This window comes from Ctenopharyngodon idella, chromosome 23 (genome assembly GCF_019924925.1).
Source record: "Ctenopharyngodon idella isolate HZGC_01 chromosome 23, HZGC01, whole genome shotgun sequence".
Classification (NCBI taxonomy): Eukaryota; Metazoa; Chordata; class Actinopteri; order Cypriniformes; family Xenocyprididae; genus Ctenopharyngodon; species Ctenopharyngodon idella.
Window position 1 is genome coordinate 20,627,806 of NC_067242.1, and position 14,092 is coordinate 20,641,897.

General features: G+C 36.3%; 1 protein-coding gene across 2 annotated transcripts in view; it reads right to left on the bottom strand.

Moving 5' to 3' along the window:
* The window catches only part of stau2 (staufen double-stranded RNA binding protein 2), a 149,538-nt gene that overhangs the window by 122,134 nt on the left and 13,312 nt on the right, over positions 1 to 14,092 (bottom strand). For both annotated transcript variants that reach the window (XM_051882788.1, XM_051882789.1), the window contains exons 4-5: positions 13,871 to 14,030; positions 13,494 to 13,629 (exon numbers count right to left, since the gene is read on the bottom strand). In XM_051882788.1, the coding sequence (XP_051738748.1) occupies positions 13,494 to 13,629; positions 13,871 to 14,030 (296 nt within the window). The remainder of the gene's footprint in view (positions 1 to 13,493; positions 13,630 to 13,870; positions 14,031 to 14,092) is intronic.

The following is a 14,092-nucleotide window of genomic DNA, read 5'->3' on the forward strand; positions in this document are numbered from 1 at the left end:
CACATACCGCTTGTTAAGTGATGACCTTAGGAATAGTTTTTTTTTTTGTTTTTGTTTTTTTTAATTCAATAATTAAATGTATAAACAACATGGCAACACTAATACATATTTGCATTACAATATAAAAAACAGGTAATAAACATGAAACGTAAGGAATAGTCTATAGTCATTTCAATAATTGAGAATCAATTTAGAATACTATAAATCGCTTTTGACCATTATTTATTCATATCACACATTTAAGCCGATATTTTTAAATACACCACGGCGTACAATATCCATCCTCACGGCGTCAGGCATTAATAAATGATTGCTGTCTAGCTATCTGAGAATTCAGTATGGATAGTAAGTTTTGGGATCATTATTTTTTGATAGTATTACAGCACACAATGAGCCAGGGGCGAGGCCAGAAATGTTCAAATGGGTGGGCCCAGAGCCAATCTGGGTGGGCCTTCATAAACAGGGTGGGCAAATCGCATAATCGTATCGAGTATGAAAACTGCATGCCAAATTATCAGGGAAAAAATGCAGCATTAATGAATGAATTTATATATGGTCAGACACTTCAGAAATTCATGCTTTGTCCGTCATTAACAGCCACATCTAAGGCAGTAAGTGAATTATGTTTTCATCAACTTACAGGTATAAAGTTTACAGTGCTATGCGGGCACTTAGGTTTTTTTTTTGTTTTTGTTTTTTTTCTGACATTTGGCCAAAATCTCATGTTATTAAAGATGAAGTACACACCAGCTATTTAAGAGGCTACTCGGTGACAAATGCTACACTTAGACACTCTTCTCCGTTCCTCAAACATAGGTTTTTATATATAGTGTTTCTTGAGTAAGGAAAATGCTGTACTTGTTCAAACAAACAGCTTTTTATTTACCGTAATATTGTAAACAAGCAGAGATCTTTCTCCAAACAGCATGCGGCACTTCATTCACGATAGAGGCGAGCGGAGTTATGAGGTTTGACTGACAGTTTGAAGAGTTACAAGGTTTAGTCACAAGCTCTTTTTAATACTTTTCATTGGTTAAATATTTCAAAACCCACAGAGAGACGTAAAGGGTGACCAATAGTAATGATTTATGAATACAAGGAGATTTGGAGATACAAGGTTTCTGGATTACAGCGACAATATGAAGCAATTTTTAGAATTTTTTAACTATAACTATACACTATAAATGTTCATACTTACCTTTGTCCTTCTGCAGTATTAGAAGACGATATAAGATGACGGGGCTTCTGGTTAAACACTGGGATAATCTCATCATAATCACTTGTCTCTGTGCACTATAGGAATTGCGTGGTTTCATTGCTTGGTTTCTTGCTGCAGTACATATTCAAATTTATATCCAAATTAGGCTTTTAAAGTATTAACTGATTAATATTTGCCTCACAATTTACAAATGAACTCCACATTCGGCATGATGTTTTTTTAAAAGATCAGCTTAAATGTGTGATATGAATAAATGTTCAAAAACGGATTTAAAGTATTCTAAATTAATTCTCAATTATTGAAATGACTATAGACTATTCCTTATGTTTCATGTTTCATACCTGTTTTAATATTGTAATGCAAATATGTATTGGTGTTGCCATGTTGTTTATACAGTACATAATTAATTATTGAATTAAAAAAAAAAAAAAAAAAAAAAAAAAAAACATTCCTAAGGTCATGACTTAACAAGCGGTATGTGTTGAAAATGACCAATCACAGGAGCGGAGACATCTGACATTTGATCCCCACCTCCAGTCTCAAAAGTCAACTTGACGAGCAAGCAGGGGTTGAGCAGTTGAGAGGGCATTGAGAGGGTCTAGTGAGTGCTACTCAGCGCCGTTCTCGCGAGAGCGCATTTTTGCACGCGGATACTGTTTTGTGTGCTCGCGGTGCAGAAATGCTCCTTCGCGAGGATGGTTTTCCACGCGCGGATACGGTTCTGTGCGCGCATCTTGTTTTATGTGATCGAGATTTGAGACTATTTAAATGCCATATATGTACCTTTAGGCAGATGCACAATGCGCATACACTCTTCTTATTACACACACAGGACCGCGCAGCAGCACACAAACATGCCAAATATTAAAAATAAAAGGATTACAATGTAAAAGATTATTATTGTGTGCATAATAATAAAAATGCTTTAGTGGAATCTGGCTTTTCCCGTAGATGGTCTGCTCACGCGCTTTAACCTCGCCTACAAGCAGATCCGTTTCCTCGCTAGAGAAGCGTTTAGTTTTTCCACTTGCAAATTCTGCCATGTAAATAGCGAATCCGCCATGGCGCAAGCGCAAATGGCTTTTAAAGGGAATGGGAGATGGTTCGTTTATTGCATGTTACGCCCAAAACACACCCATTACTCATTAAGAGAATAAGGTCAACCCTTTTAGACCATGCACCGGGCTCGCTGACCGTTTTTCCAATCGTTAAAGTAGCAAAAGTGGATTTGGACACGCCCTAAGTGCACTTGCGCCGTGTGCTTTAGACCATGTGCTAAGATCGTTAAAATAAGGCCCAATAACTGTTACAACTCAAAATAAACATCCATTTATTTTGTACTGTACTTTATAATGTTGTGATGTCTCAATTAACTTGCTAGGTTATTATTTTTTATTTATTTAGAAATGATTTGCTCCTGGCAGATGATAAAATGGGCAAAATCCCAGATGTACATTTAATATCATATATGGAGATCAAAATATCATAAAGACTTATTTGATTCGGGCCAGTAAACACTTAAGAACACCCTAGCAACCACTCAGAACACCATAGCAACCATATGGCAATGCAAAAAAAAAAAAAAAAAAAAAAAAAAAATCAGATGATCTTACCAACCACATAGCAACACCCAAACATTTCAGTGTCGAAATTCTGATTTTTTTTTTCTTCATAAAAAGTAAGAAAGAACCATTAAAAATAAAATAAGTGATCCACAAGGTCATTAAAAATCAGTTCAAGTTAAAATCAGTTCAATTTTTTTTAAAGTTCCAGAATCATGCACAGTTCCACAGTAACCCAAGAGCTGCACATAAACCTTCACTTTACGAGTTACTGGCAATTTACTCTGCTGACACAATTTTCTGCCTGAAGCCCTCAAACAGAAGCAAAGGCTGGGGTCATGTCTCCATTTGATACTGATATTGGGTAAATAAGTGATTATTCTGGCAGCTGCTTATGAGAGGAAGTACAGAATCCTAATAACAGCACTTTTATTAAATCGTTTATGAACTGTGGATTCTGGCAGCCTCCTGGATGTACGTCTGGACACAGACATCATATTGCTGGAATGCTTAATGGATTCTCCAAAGTGCTGTTTGGTAGGCCTTTATAAGATTACAGTCCTGGCTACTGGTTAATAAATACTTATGTGTGCAATAACTTGATTATTAGTGTGACATCACAGAATTTAATTGGAAGTTCACTGCTATTGCTGGCCTAGTTTTCAGCTCTGTGTCCCTTGTAAATTCAATGGCTGGGCTATGTCTGGGTTGATGCACTCCAGGCAAAGGTAAGGTTTCTGCTCAGGGAGTATTATCAAGTAGATGTTTGATTAGATTTTTTTGGACATTAAATAGTTCATTAAATACGTACAAAGCACTATTCAAAGTTTGGGGGCCGGATTTTTTTTTTTTTTAAAGTCTCTTAAGCTCACCAAGACAGCAATAAAATTGTGAAATATTATTACAATTGATATATTACAACAATAAAGGTTGATACTGTGATATATTTTTCTATTCTTTGATGAATAGAAAGTTAAAATGCAAAAAAAATCATTTGAACATTATGTCTTTACTGTCAATTTTGATCAATTTAATCCATCCTTGCTGAATAAACGTATTAACTCCTTTTTAAAAAAATCGTATTAGCCCTGAATGGTCTAAAGAGTAGGGGTGTAACCCCGGCATCCTGGCCAAATTTGCCCTTTGGCCTCTATCCATCATGGCCTCCTAATCATCCCTATATACTGATTGGCTTCATCACTCTGTCTCCTCTCCACCAATAAGCTGGTGTGTGGTGGGTGTTCTGGCGCAATATGGCTGCCGTCGCATCATCCAGGTGGATGCTGCACATTGGTGGTGGTTGAGATTCCCCCTTCCATATGTAAAGTGCTTTGAGTACCCAGAAAAGTGCTATATAACTGTAACAAATTATTAAACTTTTAAAGGTAGTGTATATTCTGTACATTTATGCATTTCTTTAAAGTTATCAATTTGTACTCTGCTTCTTCTATGAATTAATACATCTGTAACTCTAAATTAAAAACATTAAAAAGTATGATTAATTTAAGGCCCCGTCCACACGGAGACGTGTTTCTGTGAAAATGCACAAATTTTGTATCGGATAGGCATTTCGTCCACACGGATCCGGCGTTTTCGGAAGGTGAAACCGCTATTTTTTTAAACCGGGTCCCAGAGTGGATAAATCTGAAAACGCCGTCTTTGCGTTTTCGTTTGGACAGCCTATCCGTATATTTTGTGAAACGATGATGTCATCACCCCACGTGTCGACAATAGTCAGACGCCGCTAACAGCACAAAACAGCAACAACAACAACAATAGCAGACTCTAGATGCTTGTGTTCGTGCTGCAGAAGCTACTGAGCCAAAATAAAGCGTTATTTCTAAGCTTTACTATAGTTTGTATACAGCGCGCAAGGTTTACGCACATGCTCCAAGTCTTATTCGCTGTTTTAAGTGTATCTCTGTGGCAGAATTACAGCGCCACATACTGGTCTGGCATGTATACTACATCATTTTGAGTCGTTTCAGTGGTTTCGTGTGTACGCAGATATTTCTTGAGACGAGAAAAAAAAAAAAGATCGGATTGGGTAAGCTCTGGCTTCGTGTGGACGTAGCCCAAATCTTTTCAGAATTCCCGAATCCTTAAATTGAAAATTTATTACACTTTCAAATAAATAAATAATACTTGATATCAATCTATAAAAAATCTCATGGTAACAAAATAAAAATATTGTATTTTGTCAATTTATGGTAGAAAAATGTTAGATAAAGTTGATCTGTGGTAAAAAAAAAAAAAAAAAACCTACCAAAAATAAAATAAAAAATCCTAATATAGACAAAATGTTCAGAAATGTGTTTAATGGCATAATATGAGGCTCACTTCAATTTGTTGCCATTTTTTCTGAACAGCGAATAAGTGAAAAAAACGCTGTGTTGCCATTTGGCAATACAGGGTTAACGCCATGTGTCTGGCATGGCATCTAAAGTGTTAAATTAAAAAAAAAAAAAAAAAAATGGAAATATGCAGACAGTAATTCACTAAACACACTTTGGTAAAGAGTGTTTAAAATGATACCTAAATGAATTCCTGTGAGGTCTGAAGATTTCTTCTGCAAATTTCATTATGCAAATAACATTTGCATCCCTTGCCTGTAACCAGCCAGTGTTATTTTAGTATAATTGAGATACTATTATAGTTTTTTTTTTAAATATTTTGAATCAGTTTTTATATTTGCCATATTCATTTTCGTTAAAGTTTTAGTAAACACAACTACTGTTGTGTTTTTCGTCAGTTTATTCGTTTTTTAATAAGTCTATTTTTTTTTTTATATATATATAATTTTTTATTTTAGCTTTAGGTTTAGAAATTTGAATTAATGCTTTTAGTTTCAGTTTTAGTTTTAGTTACCCTGCAAACATCTGACTCTTCTTCCTCTGTTTTGGGCAAAAGAGTCAATTTATGCGTGACTATCTTAAATCCAGTCATGGTCACCAGCTTTATCTGTGGAATGCTTGACAGTGGCAGACATGGTTCCTAAAATATGACTCAGACGATAAATCACTTCCACTGAACAAAGATTTCCCCTTCACCAAAATGAATTTTGATGAGAAACATTGAAATAATGCAATCAGGAAAGATAGTGTATTGACTAAACAATGTATTTCTTTGTAAGCCAGTGTGTTTTGCTCATGGTTGAGGGAGTAGGTGTTGAGGGAAAAGCACCGTTCTTTTACCATCTTATCTTACCCAACAGCAATGCCACAAACATAAATCATCATTTGATTTCCCAGTATATTGAGAGGAACTAAAACAGGTGCCAAAAAAAGGTAATAAAAGCAACCTACTAAAAACGAAACAACTGTCAGTAATGAAGGACAGATCTCATTCTGTAAGTCATCTTCAGGGGCCAGTTGTTCAAAAAGTTTAATCTGGATCAGAATGATCTGGATTTGGAAATGTTTTGCTATCCAAGATCAGGTTATCCATCTTACTTTTGTGCCGGTATTTCAAAGCAAAATTGCATTGGATCACCCTGATCCAGATACAAACTTTTTCAGATTACCAAATCTGGATTACTAGTGCTCTATGGAGCCCCTGAAGGGACATGGTGATAGAAAGAATATGCAATGAGAAAAAAAATATATATATAATATTTATATAAAATATAAATATAATATTTTTGATTGATATTTACAGTTGTTTGGGGATTATTTAATGGCACCAAAATCTTTTTCACTTTACAGTAGGTTACCAAAAGGCTAAATATGTAGCCTAATATCTACTTCTAATTTATTACTTTAACAGTTAAACTAAATCAAGAGCAAAATAAAAAATGTGTGTTTATGTATATTACATGATAAAAATTTTGTATTTTTTTGACCAGTTTTAAAGTTATATTACATTTTTGTTCCTGAAATCCACCCTTCTGATGGCATCAGTATAATCCCAATCTTACTAAAAAGTTTTGAACAACACAAACTGATGATTTTATCCAGATCAAAACCAAGATTGGATTTTGTGATCTAGTCTGATTTCAGAATCCTTTTTTCCTTTTGAACAACCCATTTTCAAGATTTGATCCAATCCGATAGCAGAAATCCTATCAGATTACTTTTGAACAACTGGCCCCAAGAGCAAGATACGGGTTTCTAGATAATATTTATTTCTCAATCTCTGCTTTTCAGTGTAGGGTTGTGTGGTATACGGTAGAAAAAAAAAAAAAAAAAAAAGGGAAAAAAAGTAATTTTTGAAGTTTAGCAAACTTCAAACCCAGTCAAAACCGTGATATGCCACATTAGAATGTCAAAACCACATTCACCGTTTGAGAATTGTCATAAAATTGACAGAATCTGATAGCTGAGACTTTGTTTCATATCAAAAGGAACAAGCAAAAAGCTTGTTGTGATTATTGGATGGTAGATAATTGTGTCTTAACTATTTAAAATGTTCCAGAGTTGAAGAATTTCTGATGTGCAGGGAAGAGCATTCCATAACTTGGGGGCTTTGAATGAAAAGGCTCTTTCTCCCATGGTCATAAGTTTACATGAAGGCTGATGAACAGAAAAAGTGTTAGCAAAACAGAAACTGTGGCAGATTCAATTTGATCACAAAGATGCACTGGTGCCATCCCATGTAATGCTTTGTACACTAAAGAGAATTTTTAAAATAAATTCTAGAGTGAACGAGAAGTCAGTGCATTTAAAAGCTGCAATGTAATGTGTTCGTGTGGAGAAGTATGGATGAGAACACGAGTAGCAGAGTTTTGAATATACTGAAGCCTATTCAACGATTTCGCTGGAAGGCCAGAGAACAGGGCATTACAATAGTCCAACCAGGATGTAATGAAGGCATGTATGAATCTTTCTGCATCAGTGAAAAGTTCTAAGTCATGCAAAATTCCTGAGATGATAGGATTTTTGAAATATGTTTTGCATCAAATGTTAGTTGATGATCAAAGATGACACCCAAATTCAATACCTGTGAAGTGGGAAGCATGTTGTAATTGACAACCCAACCAATGTGATCAACCTTCCAAGTAGCCGCCCTCGTACGAATCAGCATAAGCTCAGTTTTGGAGGAATTCAGTTTCAGGAAATTATGCTGCATCCAAATTCTGATTTCTTCTAGACACTCACTCAAAACAGCTATATGCAGCTAACATCAAGGCTAGTGGTAATGTAAATTTGAGTATCATCAGTATAACAGTGATACTCAAGGCCATACATCCTATTAATCTGCCCAAGAGGAAGCATATATGCTAAACAGAATTGGGCCCAACACTGAACCCTGAAGAACTCCCTGTCGAGCTGACACTGTATCTGTGTCATTATTCATACTCAAATGTTTCCATTTCAGTAAGTAAGTTAAAGGGTTAGTTCACCCAAAAATGAAAATAATGTCATTTATTACTCACCCTCATGTCGTTCAGTCACTCAGAGTGCCAAAGTCACGTGATTTCAGCAGTTTAGCCGTTTGATAGGAGATCCGAGTCACTGATTCAATTCGCAAAGCTCCGAAGCAGTGTTTTGAAATCGGCCCGTCACTATATTGTTGAAAAGTCGTTATTTTGTTTTTTTGGCGCACAAAAAGTATTCTCCTCGCTTTATAATATTAAGGTAGAACTACTGAACTCGCATGAACTGTTTTAAATATGTTTTTAGTACCTTTATGGATCTTGAGAGAGGAAATGTCATTGCTTTGAATGCAGGCCTCACTGAGCCATCGGATTTAATCAAAAATATCTTAATTTGTGTTCCGAAGATGAATGAAGGTGTTACGGGTGTGGAACGACATGAGGGTGAGTAATAAATTACATTATTTTAATTTTTGGGTGAACTAACCCTTTAAAGGATTAGTTCACTTTAAAATGAAAATTATCCCAAGCTTTACCCCCCCTTAAGCCATCCTAGGTGTATATGACTTTCTTCTTTCTGATGAACACAATCGGTGTTATATTAATATATATCCTGACGCATCCAAAGTTATTCATCCTTTGACCTTACCTGATAAAAATATGGTATATTTCAATTAGCCTATGAGTAAACATTACACTTAAATGACATGCAAACCTATAACGCATATTTAGCGGCCTATCATCTTTTTGCATGGAGGAATATTTAGTACGGATACTGAGGTACCAGAATAAAGGCAAAATCTGGTATTGAGCCAACCCTACCTTACAGTCATGTTATCTTTATTGCAATCAAAACAAACCAAGGTGCTGATTTGGCCTAGACAGTGACGCATTTCCACCTCCACTACACCGTCTCGGCTAACAAACTCTCTTCCACTGAGCTTCCAGCCTTTGCAGCCACAGCTCAATATCAGACCAGGAAATATCACTGGAGAGGCTCGACAGTAATTATCCTCATTATTGTAACAGGTAAGCACCGACACAACATTACTGTCATGCCCAAATGAGAGAAGGTGAGGTCGTCCCGGAAAAGACCCATCCAAATTTCGACTCTAAAAGAATGCAGGCGCTCCCCAAGGCAGATGAATACAGAATGTTGTTAGGAACACAAAGCCTGATGTTACTAACAAAGAGCAAAGGCCTGTATAAATGAGGTAACTGTGTGATGCTACCTGACTGCAGCTTAATTCCTACTCACATCCACACATAAGCTGAGCCAGGATGAGAGTGTAAATTTGGTCCGAGTCCAGCTAAGCTGGGATAATGAGGAGTTTACAGCTCCACTGTAAACTCTTGGGTACATGATTTGTTTCTCAGAAAAGATGCTTTCGTTAATCTGCATCACTGCAGTCTCAATGGACTGAGAGAGGATATGAACAAGAAGTTAATACAGCTCAGACTCAGATAGCCAGGACTGTAATGAGTGGATATCAGTAAATACATGTACATGAAAAGGTATAACCGAGGTACATTCTTCATCTTTCTGTCCAAGTACCATTCAAAATGCTTTTATTTTGAACTTTCAGTTCATCAAAGAATCGTAAAAAAAAAAAAAAAAAAAAAAAAAAAAAATGTATCACGGTTCATATTCATAATGTTAGTAAAGTTTCTTTTATTTAAATTAATCCCAAAAAAAAAAAAAGAAAAAGTTTTATTTTCAGAAAAATCTCGAAAATAAAATTCAGTCACTTGATGTTAACACTGGGAACGTTCCGAGGGATATGCAGAGCTGTAGGTGCTACACTAAACTAAGAACAGCACAATGTTTGATGGATTTTTCCCACTTCCTCCTTATTAACTCACCACACTCAAATATATTCAGCTGTCTAACAAAGTTTCAGAAGCACAAAAGAAGCTTAATCTGATTTTCAGTATTCAAATTGTTATTATATATCTCAAAAAAATTCTCATGATATGACCCCTTTAAAGGGGTCCTTGATTATGACTTCACATTTTTAACTTTAGTTAGTGTGTAATGTTGCTGTTTGAGCGTAAACAACATCTGCAAAGTTACGACACTCAAAGTTCAATGCAAAGAGGGATATTTTCTTTAAAAGAAATATATTTTTAAGGACTACAACAAGCTTCTTTTCGGGTTGGTGACATCACAAATCCCAAAATTAACATAAACCCTGTCCCTGGGAACACACAACAAAAGGGGGTGAGTCCATGTTGGGCTGCTTTAGAGAAGAGGGAGAGTTGTTGTAGTAGAGTGTTGTTACCATGCTGTCATTTTACGCTGGACTGCTTCACAAACGAGGGTCAATTCAATGCCGGATTTGCACAAAAGACTAACATGATGGCACATGCTAGTCGTTGAGCTGAATCAACTCCACAGCAACTACATAAATTTATCCAATAACCATTCAGATACATCCAGTTACATTCTAAAAGTTGTAACTTCTTTCTGATTCTCTCCATCAGTGTCCAACTCCGGTTTAAACAATGTAAGGCTGATAACAGTTATTGACAATCGTCATTTTGACTGATTGAGATTCTCCAACTTTGTTGTTGTTGAGCAACCAAAGCGCGAGCTGTTAAAGCTCCGCCATTTTCTGGAAAGGGGGCCAGGAACAGCAGCTCATTTGCATTTAAAGGAACACACACAAAAACAACACATTTTTTTCCTCACACCCGAACAGGGGCAAATTTGATATATAATAAACGATCTGTGGAGTATTTTGAGCTGAAACTTCACAGACATATTCTTGGGACAACAGAGACTTATATATTACATCTTGTTAAAAGGGGCATAGTAGGTCCTCTTTAAGTATCAATTCATAATTCAAAATATATTTTTGTTAATCAATATCCTTCCTGATATTCATACATATTCATATATATCTGCCAATACTCTCAGTCTCATAATCCCTCAATTCACTACAGCCTTGCAATTATTCTTCTCCATAATGAACAGTACAGACACAACATCAATATTCTAATAAAACCATCAATTAGAGAGCTGTGAATAAGTGAATCTGTGTTTAAATTATGCGGGGCTTGTAACACCTCTAAGAGGATCTGTGTTGATTGAGAAGAGGGCAGAAGACTCAAGGGTAGAATACATTTGCAACACCGTTAATATCTACAACAGTCCCTCACGGTGGTCTCCGGCTAGGCTCCACACCAAAATGACGTAATCACATGGGGGATCCGATTTACTTTGGCTCCTTGTTGTATTACTATTTCAAAGACTACATCACAGAAATTCTAGATGTGCAGTGAAGAAACATATATACATTTTTTTCCATAAAATCACTACACGCAGGCCCTTTAACGCTTTTTGATATCAGGTTGAGATCTTAGCATTACAAGACTCAGGTTTCTCACCTCGCCTTTGTTCTCACAGTGTCCATTGAGCTTCAATCGAAAGCAAATGTCTAAATAAAAGCTTCAAATGACAACAGGATTAAGGTGTAATGTGCTTCTTGTAATGTAGTGTAGTTTTCCGATTAGCGTCAACGTTGCTTCTCGCTGTTCCTGCCTTTTAGCTGATGAATACGTCAGTGTCGGCGTGTTTCTTTTCATTCTTGCCAGTTCAGCTGGAATAAACCTGGCCAACAAATAGCGACTCAAAGTTTGTTGTGGAGCTAAATGTTTACTAAAGCTAGATAAAAGTATAATGAATCTTGAAAATTATCACTAGAATTAAATTGCATTTAAGTATCTAATTAGATATTTTGCAGCACAATTCAAATAGGGCAGATGCCAACATGGGCAGGTTATGTGACAAGCCCTCATCCTCAAAAACCATGAACGAAAGTAAAGGTACAAGAAAATACGACCCAGACTACAATAAATATGAGTTCACATGCAATCCGTGCCGACCACAATGTGTGTGTGTGTGCTGTAAATCATTGTCTGTTAAGAGCATGAAACCAAATCACAATTCAAAAGATATTTAAAAACCAAACATTTCAAACAAGACATGAAGATTATGACGACAAGTCAGTTTTTTCAACACAGCATCATCCAAACATATGGCAATATTTATACATTTCATTTATATTAAGGACAGTTGTGTTTACTTTTATATTTCTGTTAGTGTGCTGGGTTTCTTTTTGATGTCTAATGTAAAACATAGGTAGTGCAGTCAAAGTCCTCTTACACAAGAAAAAAAAGGGCAATACTGCCACCTAATGGTAATAAGCAGAAATTCTATTTTCCTTCCCAAAAGTTGTTCTTTTGACCAACATTGAAAGCTTAGTACAAAATCACACCAGACATCTTAATCTTTAAAATGTTGAATACAGTGGTCAATCTCTAAAATCAGACCCTATTTGGACAGCTAATCCGAGTTCACGTAAACAGTTAGTTTACCCAAAAATGAAAATTATGTCATTAATTACTCACCCTCATGTCGTTCCACACCCGTAAGACCTTCGTTCATCTTCGGAACACATATTAAGATATTTTTTATAAAATGCGATGGCTCAGTGAGGCCTGCATTGCCAGCAATAACACTCCCTTTTTCAATGCCCAGAAAACTACTAAAAACATATTTAAAACAGTTCATGTGACTACAGTGGTTCAATATTAATATTATAAAGTGACTAGAATAGTTTTTGTGCACCAAAAGTAACAAAATAGCGACTTTATTCAACAATATCTAGTGATGGGCGATTTCAAAACACTGCTTCATGAAGCTTCGAAGCTTTACGAATCATTTGTTTCGAATCAGTGGTTCGGAGTGCGTATCAGACTGCCAGAGTCATGTGAACTATTGAAGTTTCAAAACACTTATGACATAACGAAGCCTCGTTTACTGAAATCACGTGATTTTGGAGCTCTGAACCACTGATTCGAAACAAATGATTCGTAAAGCTTCATGAAGCAGTGTTTTGAAATCGCCCATCACTAGATATTGTGGAATAAAGTTGCTATTTTGTTATTTTTTGGCGCACAAAAAGTATTCTCGTCGCTTTATAATAATAAAGTTGAACCACTGTAGTCACATGAACTGTTTTAAATATGTTTTTAGTACCTTTCTGGGCATCTGGAAGTGTTAATTATATCACTGGCGATGCAGGCCTCACTGAGCCATCGGATTTAATCAAAAATAGCTTAATTTGCGTTCCAAAGATGAACGAAGGTCTTACGGGTGTGGAACGACATGAGGGTGAGTAATTAATAACAATTTTCATTTTGGGGTGAACTAACCCTTTAAATACACTGTGTATTTTATGTTTGACCTAACACGAGTATGACACCACTAGATGGCAGTAAAGACAAATAATACATCTACCAGAAATGGACACTGCTAGAATCTACATGACAATAACAGTTCTGCTTCAGAGACATTGATCTCCTAATAAAAACCTTAGGCTAAAGCACGTACCTCTGGTTGAACATTCCTCTAAAGTTGTAATTGGCTCTGTAGTTGGGAATGGGTTTGGGGTCCAGGGGTCTATATATAGCTGGCTCCCCTCGCTTCATGGCCAAGCCATTCAACTCCACGGTAGGAGTGATGCTGCCTGCAAAAAGGAAAAAGATGGATCAGTGACCCCCTTTTCATATTGTACAAAATTGAAAAATAGAAGGATTACTTAATATATATAGATTTTTAAATTATTTTATTTTGCTTTTATTCGATATAGCAGATAAACACTTTCAAATGGTTTACCTACAATACCCTGGACCCCTGTAAAGAACGCTGCTCTACTTTTTTTAGAGCATATTATGGCTAGTTATAATGTCCCTGAGAGATATTGGTACCTGGGTTGCTGTTGCTGTCGGCTTTAGGGGAGCGGGGAGGAGGTCGGGGGAGACTGCTCTCTGTCAGGGCCATGGTAGCTGTGGAGTGCTGGGCCTTTTTGATGCTGCTGCCTTCTGACTCCCATACCTGGTTCCCCAAGCTCAGCTGCACCGTGAAGATCTGCACACACAAACCAGCAGGAGAGCTAGGCTGATTGTTTTTTTATGTTATAGTGGACTATT